At 30.9% G+C, this 17,312-nt stretch overlaps 1 protein-coding gene across 2 annotated transcripts in view; it reads left to right on the forward strand.

The window, feature by feature from the left end:
* Positions 1-17,312, forward strand: part of LOC143072636 (calpain-9-like) — a 41,943-nt gene that overhangs the window by 11,871 nt on the left and 12,760 nt on the right. For both annotated transcript variants that reach the window (XM_076247677.1, XM_076247678.1), the window contains exons 2-5: positions 6,666-6,776; positions 9,175-9,306; positions 10,098-10,291; positions 11,620-11,788. In XM_076247677.1, the coding sequence (XP_076103792.1) occupies positions 6,666-6,776; positions 9,175-9,306; positions 10,098-10,291; positions 11,620-11,788 (606 nt within the window). The remainder of the gene's footprint in view (positions 1-6,665; positions 6,777-9,174; positions 9,307-10,097; positions 10,292-11,619; positions 11,789-17,312) is intronic.

The raw sequence follows: 17,312 nt of genomic DNA on the forward strand, positions 1-17,312 counted from the left end.
AAATGAGGCGATAGGGTAATGATATGATTGCCAATGAAATGACAATTGATCGAGTCCTAAAAATAAAGTTGTACACAATTACAGGTCATTGGACGGCTTTGAAAAATGCTACCTTAATTTACGGTTAACATTCATTTATATTTGTGTTGCTTTGATTTTGTTAAGAGGACTGCAGACCGGTCTGATATTGATATGATAAACGAATTACGCCTAGTATCAATTTTAATATTTGTATTTCATTAAGGATCAAACAATAGTTCAACTTTGACGTCATTACATATCAGATATAGTATTCAATTTAGTTCGATGCTTTATAACGTTTGTAATACAGGAAAAATACGTCTAGTAGATTAATTGCGACAAGTTTAATTGCTTAACGATATCGTATAGCAAAAGGTAAATATTTATTTTCCAACATGAAATTGAAATATATTTCATACATGCTGTCCATCTGAATCGAATTCTGTGATTCCTCATGTGCTTTTGGAATAAACATGAGCATCGCCAGTTTAATTGATGAGAAACACAAGGCTTTCTGCTTTTCAAAAGTCGTGTTGACCAATTAATGTTAAATCTAATGTGTCGTTATGAGCGCTTTGAAAATTACTACAACTCATCAATAATTTTCTTCATATTAAAACTGTTTATTAGTTTGACCTTTTGTAAAATATATAGCTTTGATGAATAAAGAAAGACAGTAGCGTACCGCTGTTCAATAGACATAAATCGCGTAAGCGTAAACAAATCCTGGTTTCAAATACAACCCATGGCAAATACATCAACTGTATGAGGAAAACAACGGAACAACAGAAACAATGTACTGCAACAAAAATAAACGTCAACATACATAAAAAGCGACTATTTAAAACAAATGAGGGTTTCTAAAGTTTATTAGAACTATAATTTTTGCGTTGCTTAGCTTATCATACCACATTCGCAATCGAAAGTGTATGTTCAGAACACAAATCAAAGTATCGGAAAGATGACGAAGGTATCCAAAAGATCCGTGAAGTGTTCATACGTTATAACTCATCAATATCAATTTGTTGACCAAATATTAAGTCATTCTATTCAGTGGATTCTGTGAAAATATGACAACAATGTTTACGGGATGCATTGATGGACAGACATAATGATTCAAAGATGTATCAACCACTTAAACGGTGTTTAACACAAAACTTCTGTTAATATATAAAACGAAACTACACAATGTTAAGAGATGTTTAATTCTATGCTACCTTATTCATTGTCATTATAGTTTACCAAGATTATTTTGTGTGTGTGTGTGTTCTTATTGATTTTATTTTAAAGTCCCTTTCATATAGTACATATTAATACATTTTCATTAATGTAACAACACTAATTGCTATTAATGAACAGTCTATATGCTGACTTTAGACACCCTAGAGGAAACTGATCCTAATAACCACCTGCAATAGACAAAAATATTTTAAATATCAAATTGAATGGCTAAAAATAGATTAATTGTTAAGCTTTAATTTGCTACTACATTGAATGTTTGCATATACTATTGCATTCTCTTGGTTTTAACCTCATGTACCTTTCTTAGTATTTTTTATAATCAGTTTATTCAGCTTAAGCGGTTAGCGGGTATATATATATATATTTTTAAACATATGATTTTGATATATTTTTCTATAAATGAACTTTATCTGATACTAAAACAGAAAATAAAATAAAATAAAAAATATGGAGCAACCGTTCAATTTAGCTCACAATCTGCCTTTGAAAGTAGCATACATTTTTGTACATGTACCTTTTTTCTGTTGAACTAATAGGAGAAATAGAGGTAATTTCAAATTAAAAAATGAACAAAATTACAGAAATCACTTAAATTTTACAATAGTTTAGTTTAGTAGAACTTTTTTGACAAAAAAAAAAATTTTGAGTTAAAAAAATATTCAAGGAGAAGGTATTAGAATAACCACCATTTGGACATTGAAATTACAAAAAAAATGTAAAAAAAAAATTAATATGTTATTACGGTACGGTTAGTTTTCGTATTCCTGTGATTCGTTTTTGTTGGTGTGCTTAATCTATAGACTGTCAATGTGCAATTTTGGTTTTTTTCTGTTACTGACTTATTTGTATGTTTTTAAAGAGATTCAGATTATAACACAATATTGACTGCTGAACTCATATTTTTTACTTTTTACGTATTACGTCTTTTTGGGTTTTTTTTCACACATTGTTTTCAATATAATGGAATATAATGCGAATATCATACAAGTTAGAGGGTTAGCTAGTTAAAAATAGGTTTTATCCACCATTTTCTACATAACAAAATGCTTGTAAAAAATCAGGAATAAGACCATTGTTTTCTATTCGTTTGGTGTATTTGGGCTTTTGATTTTGCCATTTGATAAAGAGATTTTCTGTTATGAATTTTTGTAAGGGTTCTGTATTTTTGTATTTTTTCTATTTAAACCTTTAGAACCAATTTCATCTTATTGATAAAAAAAACATTTTGATATAAAATAGACACCTCCGTACACAAAGGTCACTAGAGATGTAGAAATTTCCGTACTTGTCACAAAAAGGTCATTTCGGGCATTATTTTGGTCAAAATATATGGGAGCAACAGGTTTCCACAAAACGATACTTACACACATACTCTTCTTTGGAAAACACGTTTTGTAGCAAAATATCTTTTTGGGTAAAACTGTTGCTCAAAACGTAATGATTCTAATTACTTTTTATAGTAGATTGTGCTGTTTTGAACTAAATGTAAAAAAATTGAAGCCCTAATGCCAATATGTGGAAACACTATACATACTGATGTCCAACACACTTACTGTCTTATAAATGTTTGAATTATGTTATTTGTTAGATGTATTCTTTATACATATATATATAATATATATATATATACAGCTCGTCTAAACATCAACCCAACAATAATGTTACATCTGTAAATTTGCTTTCGCAATTTTTTTTGTTCTTCCCTCGCCGGGATTCGAACCCATACTACTGAGATATCGTGACACCAAATCGCCTGCACTGTAGCCGTCCCGCTAGACCACACGACCACCTGGGCTTCACAATAATAAAGCTTTCGGTGGCCGTGTGTTATCTTTCCTCGTCAGTTTTAATCTAGCGGCGTACTACAGTACATGATATATAAGGCATGGAGATGTTATTGTTACAGATCAGCCCAATTATCTATAGTAAAGGATCCTACAAATTAATGCAAGATACAGTCACAGAAAATAATTATATTAATAAGTACGTCTGAGTCAGTGACAACTCTACAACAGATTTATCCATCGGATCACCATACATATATATATATACAAAATTTGAATTCAACTGTAAAAGAAGCCATAATATTGGGATTATCTATTAGCTGTATTTTTTTTCCAGTTGCTTCGATGCTAAATTTAGTTTGTCTCAGATTTCAAAGTCGTAATATTTTCATTTCAAATAAAAATAATAAATACAATGATTTCTAATTACTGATATTAACTGTGGGATAAATTAATGATAAATTGTTCAATAGATATACCGATTCAATGAGGAAGTTAGACATTTAACGAAAAATATATTCTATTATATTTACCGTTATTTAATCGTTAAAACTTTTCCTGTAGATTCTTACTTGTATGCTCTTTTATGAACATATTTATTATGTCATGATTAAGACCATCAGTAGAAGGTTTAGTATCTTCAGAAATAGTCCTACAACTACAAGTGTAAGTCCGGTTAAAGAGATCATGTGATTTTTGCCAAAGTTGCGTTGATAGTATGCGTATATGTTCTTGTTTAAACTAATTTTTTAATATTCTAGACTCTGTTTTGAGCTTGGTGTATTACATGTAAACTTTGTCAAAGGTGTACCGTATGTGTTTTTCCTTTAAAACCTGTTTTATCGTTGAGATGCTGTCTCATATGCATATACTCTATATCAGTTCCTATACAAATACTGTACAAATTGTAAATAGAATAAAAGACAAATATTATCTTGAAGCAAAGTATCTGAACTCTGTCAGATCAAATAACATTAATAAAGAATGATTTAAAAGTAAAATAATACGCCGATAATCCCTGCTGGGCAATTAAGATGGCTTAATAACAGGTATCAAAATGATTGTTTTTGTTCAATATATATTTACCTTGCACCTCAGTACCAAGTCAGGAATATGACAGTTGTTATCCATTCATTTGGTGTGTTTGAGCTTTTGATTTTGACATTTGATTAAGGACGTTTCGTTTTTAATTCTCCTCGGAGTTCATTTTTTTGTGATTTGACTTTTTCGTTCGTCTGTCTGTCTGTCCCGCTTCAAGTTAAATTTTTTGGTCAATGTAGTTTTTGATGAAGTTGAAGTCCAATCAGCTTGATGCTTAGTCATATGTTCCCTTTTATAAGTTCTTTGTACCCGTAAAGCCGTTTTAGAGTTTTGATCTCAAATTTCATGGTCCACTGAACATAGAAAAATAAAAATCTAGTTCGTTTAATAAAGTTGAGGAGCATCGATAACCCAAATTTCCGAAATCAATCGTGTAAAAATAGGATAGGTATATTCATTAATGAATTGGATGACATAATGTACACAGTAGTTTATAAGTATCGGTTTTAATGTCGTGATCGCGTTTCAAACTTGTTTAGATTAAAGCCTTTATACTAGAATGAAAATTTTACATAATGTTTCGTAAAATTAGTTTTTAGTCAGTAGTTTTGATCAGTTGACTTTCTTTTTTCTTATTTTGATAAATGAATCATCTTACATCAAATTCATACTTTGAAGGCCTTGGCTCATATCTTAATATTAATGACAAGATCACAAAAAGAGGTCTTCATGGCATTTTTGATTTAAAACAAACTTTGAAGCTGCTTTTATATAAAAAGTATGTAAAACAACAGTGTGGAAATTTGTCAAACGTTTTTTTTTATTATAATGCTACAATCCATTCTACTTAATCTGAATATTATATGCTTCACAAAACGTGAAGAGTAGTTCCTATTTTAGACCTTCAAATCAATGAATTAATTGCAATGGAATATTCAGAACTATTAACGTTATATGTTATAAGAATAGAAAACCATTAAAGATATTTGCAGGAAAATTATGAAACATTGATCTTCAGCCTTCGTAAATTGTACTTAATTCATCTGAATATCAAATGTCAAATGAATTTAATAGATTAAAGTAAAGATGACAATTTACTCTTATCGAAGATAAAGCATTATAATGGAAAGTGCTTCAATTTTCATACAATGCAACCTAGTGATAATTGTGAAATTTCCGTTTTCCTTTCCGATTTCCCAAACTAACTGACAACCCTTATGTCATATGTCGGACACGGGGTTAATGATAAGTTATCAGTTGAAGATATGTTCATTTAATATCTGCAAACGGAAATAGAATTAATTGCTTTTGAAAATTACAGAATATTGTGTACCGAAACTAGTCCAACAAAACATGTGTTTTTGTGTGTTCCTACAAAAAAGAACGAAATGTTAACATTGGTGTGTCTGTGTATTTTTATTGCTCTATTTGCCATTCGATGATTATTTTGTTGTCTAATTCAAATATTCAAAATATGCCCAAAGCTACACGTGTCCAAATAAAAGCTTTGCGAATCATATACTAGTACTTGATTGTCCATGTTTATTTCAAAACATGATGCCTGACTTAAAGTGATATTTTGTGTTTGCTTTTATGATGACACCTCTGTCGTCCTGAATGTGTATGGTGTATTTACCAATTAACGTAAATAATAATCATTAATTAAGAGTTTTAAATTTATTTACCCCATTATCCTAAATTTTGGTCGCTTGAATAAATGTGAATCCAGAAAACATGTCAAGCCTTCCTTGTTCCAAGTAAATTATTAAAGTACAACGGTGTCGATAGAACTGTTTGAAAATCGAAAATATATCCTGTTATAGAGTCAAGCTTCTTTCACAATTTATTGCTATTGTTCTTATTCATTTTGTTTTGAGAGAGGGTCTCTTTCTTTTGACTTGTTGCCATTTTTAAAGTAAAAAAAAAAAAACAAATGGTCTTAAAGCAATGCAGCCAACACGCTTTTCTTGAATTACTTTCATCAGATGCGTTTGTGACCTAAAGTTTTTGGATAGCCAAAAATATAAAACAAAATTAGTAAATAAGAATAAAAGACGTCCCAAAAAAACCCAGCTAAATCCGTCTGAGATAATCTTTATTTTTGGGAGTTGTAACTTTAATAATTCATTACATGAATTTTGACAATATATGGTTTATTGTTTTTTACACGGATTCTTCAGTCTTTTATATTTGCTGCTCTGAGAAGGCTACATTAGCGGGTTGAAGAGTCTATTACGGGGGTAACTTGAGTTATTTGTCCTTTTCGTTAAGATCAAAACACTTGTCTATTACAACTACGACAAAGAGCGTAAATAACCTCCGAAAGTATATACAAATCAAAAGAAAAACTATAATAGCCTTTGTATATATTTGTCAGTGTTTCTTGCTATTGCATAAACACAAAAACTAACAAAAACGAAACAGGAGGACCACTTCTATATCTTATGGTGAAATCATTTACAGCCAAGGTTGGAAATAGGGGAAAGTCTTGAAGATAGTTTGCAATTCTAACATGAATTCTTGAAACGCAATACATGAATAGTTTAAAGTAAGATATTCGAAAAATTAATCTTTCAGAAGGCAAGGAGAAATGGTAAACTGTTTGTTGATCCAGACTTTCGTGCTGATATGTCTTCCATTTTTAAACATAAGGTGACAGCAAAGAAGATAATCTGGAAACGACCAAATGTAAGTATTGCAATGAAATTATTAGTTACTAAGCTAACAAAAAGTAAAATCACAAAAATACTGAACTTAGAGGAAAATCAATTTGGAAAGTCTATAATCACATGGCAAAATCAAATAACAAAACGCATCAAAAACGAATGGACAAGAACTGTCATATTCCTGACTTGGTACAGCATTTTCAAATGTAAATGGTGGATTAAACCTGCTTTTATAGCGCTAACCCTCTCACTTTGATGACAGTCTCATCAAATTCCGTTATATTTACATTGATGCGTTAACTAAACAGACACAATAAATAAAATAGTCAAAATATGGGTACATCAGTCATCATCGTATAACAATTTTAAAAGGAACAATTTAATAAACACAAAAAACATCTACAAACACATTCATTGATTTGTGTGTCTGACGTCAGAAAATTTTATACGTCACATAAATTAGTCGTTCAATGTGCATAAAAACAATTTTAACATTTACATAGGGTTGAAAAATCAAAAGTATGTAATAAAGAAATAGACCGAGATTGAAAATAGTCAAAAGTTATATATAGAATTTATAAGAATCCACAAATAGTTAACTCCACTATCAGTAATCATCGTATAACAATTTGAAAAGGAACAATTTAACAGAGGACACTAACATCTATCTACAAACACATTCATTGATTTGTGTGTCTGACGTCAGAAAAATTTATACGTCACATAAATTTGTCGTTCAACGTGCATACAAACAATTTTAAAATTTACATAGGCAATGTTAGCATATAGGGTTAAAAAATCAAAAGTATATAAGAATAAATTTCAGAAATAGACCGAGACAGTTTTGGACGTGATAATATAATAAACATTTAATTCATTTTACCAAAGTTGTATTGTGACCAACTTGTGTCACTGATCTGTGTAGAAAGTTATCATTAGTTAAAAGAAGTTATGAGTGAACAAAAAAGAATTTCATCAATTATGTATACCCACAGAATAATCGTATAATAAACCCCGTGGGGAAAATCTACAAAACAGAGTAAATTATTCATTTAAATCAATTTGAAAACAATGTCAGGAAAAAATACGATGATAGTTTATGTATCTCTTAAAATACTCTTAGCTTGATCCGTATCATTTCAACAAATTGAGGTAGTTAGGCGTTCGTTTTTTTTATTATTAAAAATCAAATAAATCATTCACTTCAAGACAGTTATGATCACGTTAGCTTTTATTAAGTCCATTGTTAGTAATATAATCTTCCGGTGATAGACAGGAAAACAATGGTTTGTTAGATAAACTGGTTCAAAGGCCAGATAAAAAAAGATCATGAACGAACTATCTACACTTCTTGCTGGTTCTCTGTTTAAGTAGACAGGTTTGTAATGATCGCAAAGTGGAAAGGGATTATTATAAGTTGCACAACTTGTTTCCCAATCCACTATAAATAAATATGTTTAAACTAAACTAATGACCGCAATAAGTGAATTCTCAGTATTTTTTTTTTTTAAACGTAACTAAGTCATAATGTTGCAGCTAGTAGATGTGTGTACGTTAATGTTATGAGAATATCATATTATCTTCCTCGTTTATTTCTGGAAACATTGAATTCTTAATCACAGATGAAAGAAAATTCAGTATTTATCTAAAATGAATTGAAAAAAACACCTAAAATTTTAACCCCCAAAGTCCAAAAAAATAACTAATGCACTTTCTGTCAAAGACATATTACGGTTCATAGATATAGGAAGATGTGGTGAGAGTGCCAATTTCAAGATGAGCATACAACATGCAAAATTCCAATTTTGAACAACATCAAAGGCATAGTGTAAGACTATAACTAACATTTCAGTTTATGAATTTCATTTGCACAAGCGTTAGAACATTAATTAAATAGTTTTAGATTATGTTACACTCAAATTTCATAAATTTTCCAACTCTGACCCTTTCTGCGAAACCAATACAGAGAAAGAAGTCTATACTTCTTGTTTACTGCTCCGAAACAAGCACAGAAGAACATAATATTCTTATTTTATGCCTAACTGTCTACGGTGCTGCTACAAGCCCTGCGCAATATATTGACCATATTACTGACGCTTAACATAACTTAACACAATATTTATTTCAATAATATATCAATTATACTGTACACATATTGTTTTGTTTCTAGCACAGTTATATGATAGGATGTGTTAGAAAACTCACATTCGGTTTAGACCTATCTGTAAAGTAGACAAATTATTAATGACTGAAAAAAACTATGCAAAATTGATACCATAGCTGTCTCGATTCTCTGCTATGGGATAATTTTCATCAATAATTTAAAACAATTTTTTTCATATTTTCTTCATAGAAAATTAAAATTAGAGGAAAAGTGATATGTATAAAGTGAAAATGTTGCAAACATTTTATTTCAACAGGAAATTATTTTTAATCCCGTCTTAGTATCAGACGGAACCAGTCGACATGATATGAAGCAAGGAGAGTTAAATGACTGTTGGTTCCTGTCAACTCTGTCTGCGATTGCGGAAAAGCCACAGTTAATGGAAAAGGTACTTGATAAAAATTATGTCATATGCTGAAATTGTCAATTAAAAGTATTTACATAAGGACATCATCACCATTAATTGCAGACATAAGTTTCATTGGCAAAACGTTTGATAATTGATAGAAAGAAAATAATCAATTACTTTACGGAAAAGAGAACTTTGCGATTCATATCAAGTTTTCCATAAAAAAAATATACAAAGATTAATGGTTATACATAAGGAATAACAAATGCTGAACTAAAAAGATAAAGTAAAAAAATGTGTACTGAAGCAAAAAAAATAGATTGCAATGATACATCATTTTTAATCATAACATTAAGCTTACAGAAAATCAAAGTGATCTTTGTGAAGTAAATTTAACTTTTAAAGAATGTGCTGATTCTTTAATATTTATGACATATAGTAAAAGTCCTGGTTCTGATTGGTATACTGTAGATATCATGATATTTTTTGGATAGATCTTGGCCTATTTGTTCTCCTTATACCAAATTCATATCCATTAAAAGTCTTTTTGTGTTCTTATAATGTGTTTATGTCACTGCTCAGCACTGGAATGTATCATGTCGTTATGGAAATATGACAGAATATGCAAAACAAAAGACTATGTTCATGCATCATCCATTTATGTTAAACGGTTCAAAAAACACTGACAACTTGTATAAAAAATTCTGTACAAATTATAATGTGTACAACATTACAACTTTTGTACAACATTACAACTTGTGTACAACAAATACATGTAGTAAAATTCACCTCTTTTGTTGTTGACTAAATACCCGTTTTTTTTTATTTAGATCATACCAGTAGACAATACATTCGGAACTCCATCATACAATGGGAAATTCCACTGTCGGTTTTGGCAGTTTGGAAAGTGGGTTGATGTATATATAGACGATTTATTACCAACTGTGAATGGAGATATACTCTTTGCTCATTCATCAGATCCTACGGAATTCTGGGTGTCATTAGTTGAAAAAGCCTATGCAAAGTAAGTATATGCATATATTGATGTTCACCTTTATTTTTATCCATTCAAGAATTGATACAAAACTTCTGTATAAAACAGCTATCAAAAAAAATCTTTTTTATTGAGATTGACTTGAAGTTAGATGAATTTGGCTATTTTCCTTCATGATTTTTTTTATATGTTCAAAGTATTCAACTACTGAAACAATAAACATCCTTGGCGTTTGAACTTTTGGGTCTGCGCGTTCCTAATTAAAGGTAATCGATAAAAACACATTTGACGCACAAAATTCATTCAGTGTTGTTTTACTTTTGTACTATCACTTGTCAACGTCCATGTATCAACGGTGTAAGACTTTAACATTTTACAGTACCGAGTGCTTTGTACTAGAATAGAGAAAACTGAAAGCAAAATTTATATAAGAACACAATATTCGATTATCATGTAAATAGCAATCAGCAACATCAACCAAGATAAGAGGCAATTATTAATCAGCAACAGCCACCTGGATTAGAGGCAATTATTGACTACGTCAGGCTAATACCAAATACAATGGCGTTACATATGTTTGGAAGCTTTCAACCTACCCATAATCTTTGCCAGTTTTTTGACAGCACGATAAAATTATCACAGTCCTTGAAATTTTAGATCTAATAAATAAATAACCAAGACTTAAATGTCAATCAGAAAACCTCTAAAAGATTTAGTATAAAGTTGTAGGTAGTTGTTTCAAGGTCAAAATAAATGAAACGACGGGATGTTAGACGACCATGTAGGGTTATAATTTGATACCAATACACATTTAGTGTTGTATTAATTTATCAAAAATAAGATCAATTTTAAATCAAAGGGTTCTACCAGTGACGCTCAAGATCAAATAATTTAAAACTCTTTTTTTTCATTTGTTTGCAATTCTCTTATTTATTGATAACAACTTCTTTAATTAAGAAAAAATGTGTTGGTTTGTTCATAACCAAGGTAGAAGAAGCTATTCCTAATCTGAAACTTTGCGTATGTGGAAAGTGAGTTTATCGATGACTATCAAATTTTCCGTCCTTTAAAATTGTCACTCTTTGAAAAAAGATTCTAAAGTAAAAGAGGGACGAAAGATACCAGAGGGAGAGTCAAACTTTTAGATAGAAAATAAACTGACAACGCCATGGCTAGAAATTACAAAAAAAAACCAGACAAATAATAGTACAGAAGACACAACATTGAAATCAAAGACTAAGCAACACAAACCCCCACCAAAAACTGGGGTTGATCTCAGGTAAAATCGCCGATATGGATTTTTCGCCAATAGCAATTATAAATATAATATATACATGTCTTGATTAATTTATTTTTAGACTTAACAGATCCTACGAAGCATTGGAGTATGGTTTCGAAGCTGATGCTTTCACTGATTTGACTGGGGGACTTGCCGAGTGGTACAATCCTGCTGATTTAAAAGAAGAAGATTTCTACCTCATAAGAGCAGCATTCCAGTGCGGAGCTGTGATTGGATGCTTGAGTGTTGTAAGTTTCAAAATTAGTAGTGTTTTACGTTTGTATAGGGCGATCTTTGTGTTCAAGAGTTATGAAACACGCACAGATATCATTCATTTCTAATATCAGAAACTCAAGGTAATTTCGTCTGTGTAGTTGCTCTCTAGCTAGCACTGTTGCTATGTTTATGCTTTCTATTCCATATATCCTTCTTGTTCCCATTTACTGAAGTGCCTATTTATGTATATTAACGTAAACCTATCTCAGTAGTACATTTCTTTTAGCATCCGATGACATAGTATCTAGGTAAACCTCATTTGGCTGAAAAACGTAAAGTGTAATTGGATGGTATTTCTAGTCTTTAGAGGAAACCAATCCATAATGTAGACACTTAAAATGTCTATTGGGCTTTGTTTAAGTCTCCCTTAACTCCAGTGCATATTTTTGTGTATGCCTGAATTTATGAATTATTGATTCCATAAGTTTATATATACATTGTTGCTCTTTTAAACGTTTGATTTTAGTTTTGGTAATGTGCTTCAATCCTTCATGTATATTATATTAAGTAGGTAATAAGCGACTTGGAGCTAGTGTCGCTTATTCTTTATTTTTCTACGTTGTGTCATGTGTATTAATGTTTGTCTGCTTGATTTTTTTTTTCATTTTAAGCCAGGGGTTGTCAGTTTATTTTCTATTTATGAGTTATACTCTCCCTCTGGTATCGTTCGTCCCTTTTTCTTAATTGAGTATTCACTATATACTTGCGGTATAAAAATGTACAGGGTAAAGTGAAATATTAAAGATTTTTCGTATCAAAACACTTATCAAAACTAATGAAACAAAGCAAAAACACAAATACACCTATCAATGTATTAAATTATCAGAAAGCAGTGTGTCTGTTATTGAGGACTATATTTCGACTTCTAATAGTCTGTCTTTATGATTATGTCTCTTTATCGTATGTACAGCTTCTCGTTTTATTCATGTTAATTGTTTAGTCCTTGCAAATCCGCAACTAAATTATATTTAGTTCGGAATCTAATGTAATGATCTAAACTGAATTTTAAAAGACAACCTTTGATAATTTCTATACAGCCATATTCACAGTGTTATATTTTGTCGATATTTATCCTTTGACATTGCACAAAATAATGATATTCCCAAACTGTTCATTACATCTTTACACTAAATAGTGTGGTTTTAAACACACTATTTCTGTTTTAGTTGTTATTGACTTTGAATTAGCTCTCAGGACCTGTGAGCATTCTAAAACAATTTTGCCAGTATAAAAATCCTATTCTAACACTTATAACAACTTATATATGAAAACAATGAGTTAGATATGCTATTGCTCAATCGTTTTGCGTAATGATTCGTGATATTGGTGCATATGTTTGTCTGTCTTTATGCGTCTTTTTGAATTTCTATATTTGATTGTTATGAACTATATCGATAATTCCTTGAAATTTACATTGTCTGACTCACCCAATTAAAGTGAGTGCTGAAAACCTCGATGGCTACTTCAGCTTTATCTACTGGAAAAAACTGACAGACACGAAAACACAATAGTACTTACAGTGGCGATAAATACCAGTCACTCAATTTTTCAGTTAGTGCTTGCAACTAAAATATCTTAGCAAATTCAAAATTAAAGATATAATCAAAGTCTGATTTTTATCTTGACTCAGATCTTGATATTGACACAGATTGACGACTTAAAACTAAACTATACCGTAAACGTTGTGATTTCAACTTTGTTAAAGTGAACTCTCCATTTTACTCATAGAAAAATTGAAATCAACAATGCATTACTGTCACGACTTTGTTGACCGAAGCAAGATAAGGGTTTCTTCAACTCATTAGCGATATGTTTCATAGTCTTAAAAACTAAAACAAACGTCTTATTAGTATTTTTATCGATTGTGTACGATTCCTGATTGTACGTTTTGACTGAGGGTGGATTTGCATGGTGGTTGATGCACTATAGCAAATGTTCGTTACTATGTGGACTCACCTGATTGCGTCTCTATTGGAGTTCATGTGCTTTCCTCGGCTTTGGCGTGTTATCTTGATTAATCTTCTTAATCGAAATGTTTGTTTGTTTCTTGATTATGTTCTTAATCGGAAGTTTGTTTGTTTCTTGATTTATTTTCTTAATCGATTTGTAAGATTCAAACATCGGTAACCTACTGTTGCCTTTATTATCTTTATTGACTATTTGAAATTTTTATTCTCTGTTACCAAAAGACATAATTATATTTCTCTCTTTTTAACTTTAAACAAGTATACGGAAATGTTTTTACTTTTGCAACCAGGAAGTGGGCATATAAATGTTGATTAGAATCGAAACCATATACATTGATTTTCAGAATCACATTTCAAACAATTCGTCATTTGAACAGTCCACTTTTTTTCATAAATCAAGAAAAACAAAATAATAATTGACAGGCACATCGATAATACCAAGGTTTTACTTCATAAATTGCGACCTTCAGATGTCTTTGATCAAACGCAAGGACATTATCAGTTGAATGATAAAAACAATTAAAAAATGGTCATTAATTTCTACTCATTTTTTTATATATTACAATTTGTAAAATTACTTTGTTATGTCTGATCGTTCTTGCAAAAATAAAGATAAACAGCACAAATACCATAATTTAGAGAGCAATTAAAAGTTTGTTGACATTGTTGATGGCATGTATGTCATTAAAATATGAAATGCACGACTTCGTACATATACGGTAGGTGCACAAGCAATGAAAATTAGATTACTTTTAATGAATAATAATGAAATGTTTCCAATATTGTGTTTGATTATGTGTTTTGTTTGATAAGCTGAAATTTAACTCTGATCTTTCGTACTGTCGTACAAAGGGGATGTGTTTTTAGCACCTTCACCTGTGTGTAATTCGTATTCTGGCCTCTGGAGACTTTTCTCATATAATAGCTAGTGTGCAATAAAAATTATTATTCCAAAGCAATATAATATTTCCCACAGAAAGTAAACACAAGTTAGCATGCAAGAAATTCCAATATTGCACTAGTGCAATAAATCTTCAAAATTCAGAAAATCTTAGTTTAAACCAATTTTTATATTCAAAATATCGATGGCCACTCGTAGAACATATATTGTACTCGCAAGCGCATGCAATATTAAATTCTACTCGGGGACAAAATTCCCCTATATTCATGCAATAACCCTATATCATTGGATAGCTGAAGTTTGATATAGCCAAGTTCATAGTGTGTTTATGGGAACATCGAGATTTTGTAATGTATGTATTATGCGCTGTTTTTCTGTATGACAGTCCGTATTTTTATTACTGTTTAACACATTGGCCGTTAAATTGTTGTGTTGTTATTTCCGATTTTTATCCCTCGAATTTTGTAATAAATTTTTAAGCTAGATAGTTAATGCCAATAGTCTCAGAAAATATATTACTAAAAGTTTAGTTTCAACCAAATTTCGGGGGAATATGAGCCATTTCATCCCTCTTTTTGCAACATATTATGGTGAACAAATGCAGAATATTGACATGAATACACAACAAATGAAACATATTTCACCATTCTAACTTTTGAAAATCAAATCTATGGAGTATGCTGATTACATACATGCACATGTCTGACACAAACAGTTGACTTAATGTATTGTAAAGCCTGGAATAGAATACGATTTTCTTATTGTGGAATGCTACCCTTTGTGGCCATTAAACAGTTTTTTTTCTGAGGGGAATGCCCGAATCTAGTCAGGAATATGACAGATGCTTCTTTCCTTTGGTCTGTTGTTTGATAACGTTTAATTTGTCATTTTTGATAGACTTCCACTTTTTTAATTAACTGTGCAGTTCGACATTTTATACGTTATTCCCATTTGAATCAATCTCCATCAAAAAAAATAATTCAAAAATACACAACTTAGAGATACCCATAACAAAAGCGTTGTTTTTTTTTCAATTTGAGTATACATTCTTTGTGGGTGTGACTGGTATCATGCATATTTGGAATTCGCTTCTGTAGTCGTTTTTTTTTTACATCATTATAGTTTGAAGTCAGCTTGTTTCCATTTATTGTCTTTGTAGATACTACTGTTTGTGTTCGTCAATTTTTGTTGTCATCATTATACATTCTGATAGACTTGCTGGTATCATCCGCTTCTTTGTTTGACTCTTTCCGTATCCTTCCTAATAGAAAGAGTTCAAATATACTCCAGAAAGGCTTACCATGGATTCATTTTGCTATGGTTTTTTTGGCAATCAGCTTGAAACTCCGAAAATGTCTTCGTATTTATTCACGAATGGCTTTCAATTGCAAGTGTTTAAATTTTGGTGTTCCTCCTGAAGGCTAATCAATCTAATGTATTTGTATCCATCTGATGAGTTAAGCCTTTTTCAACTGATTTTTATAGTAAGTTCTTATGTTGTACGGTTATACCACTGTCCAAGGTCAGGGGAGGGTTAGTGATCCCGCTAACACATTCTGTGTGTATGTGCCTGTCCCAAGTCAGAAGACTGTAATTCAGTGGTTGTCGTTTGTTTATGTGTTACATATTTGTTTTACATAGGTTCGGCTGTTAGTTTTCTCTTTTGAATTGTTTGATATTGTCATTTCGGGGCCTTTAATAGCTGACTGTATTGGCTTCGCTCATTGTTGAAGGTGGTACGGGTACCAATAGTTGTTAATGTCTGTCATGTGGTCTCTCGTGGAGAGTTGTCTCATTTGCATTCATACAACATATTTTTTTATAATCAAGAAACGCGTTTCGGACGCACACACTTAATCTATCAAATATTAGTCGATATTCAGCTTCAAATTGAATTAGATATATAATGCGTTCTAGAAATATCAGACCTGACGTCGAATAGTTCTTATCATTCTTTAAATCTGTAATAGGTTTCCTTTTATTTTTAATAATTTCTAGCGACATAAGTTGTCACGATAAAATTATGTTCAATCTTTAGTGAAGACAGAAAATATCAGGAGCAATTTAAATCTGAAATCGCTAACTAGCAAACTTGATTTGATTAATTTTTGTATAAGATTTTGGAGGGATTACCTGGGATGTAAAACATCATTATAATGATATATGATGATTTGGACAAAAAGGAAATACTACATTAGTACAGTTTCGAATTCACACGTCCTTGGCGCACTCGGTTGGCCAATCTTATGGTTCTATGATCCTTTGACGGTGTACATTGTTCTACAATTTACTACAATACAGGTTATCATCGTCCATCTAAAGTGAATTATGTTAAGGAAAAGGTCTATCTAGTATTTCTTGATTAGCTTTTATGTTTCTATATAGTATATGCAATATCATTATTTTTTAGTCTTAGTCGTAATAACATTTTTGAGTTTTTGCTTGTGTATTGTTTAGTTGCATTTGCCTAGGACTTGTCAAGAAAAAGTTTTCCATATCACCTACAAAATGTTTGTATGCTGGTTAGTATCAGGAACAGACAAAGTCATGTGCCTTTTCACGATATTATTTCAAATGAACCAATTGTTGGCATTTATATACTCTTTCTGTCTCGCTTTTATCCTCTGT

The sequence above is a fragment of the Mytilus galloprovincialis genome, chromosome 4 (assembly GCF_965363235.1).
Source record: "Mytilus galloprovincialis chromosome 4, xbMytGall1.hap1.1, whole genome shotgun sequence".
Classification (NCBI taxonomy): Eukaryota; Metazoa; Mollusca; class Bivalvia; order Mytilida; family Mytilidae; genus Mytilus; species Mytilus galloprovincialis.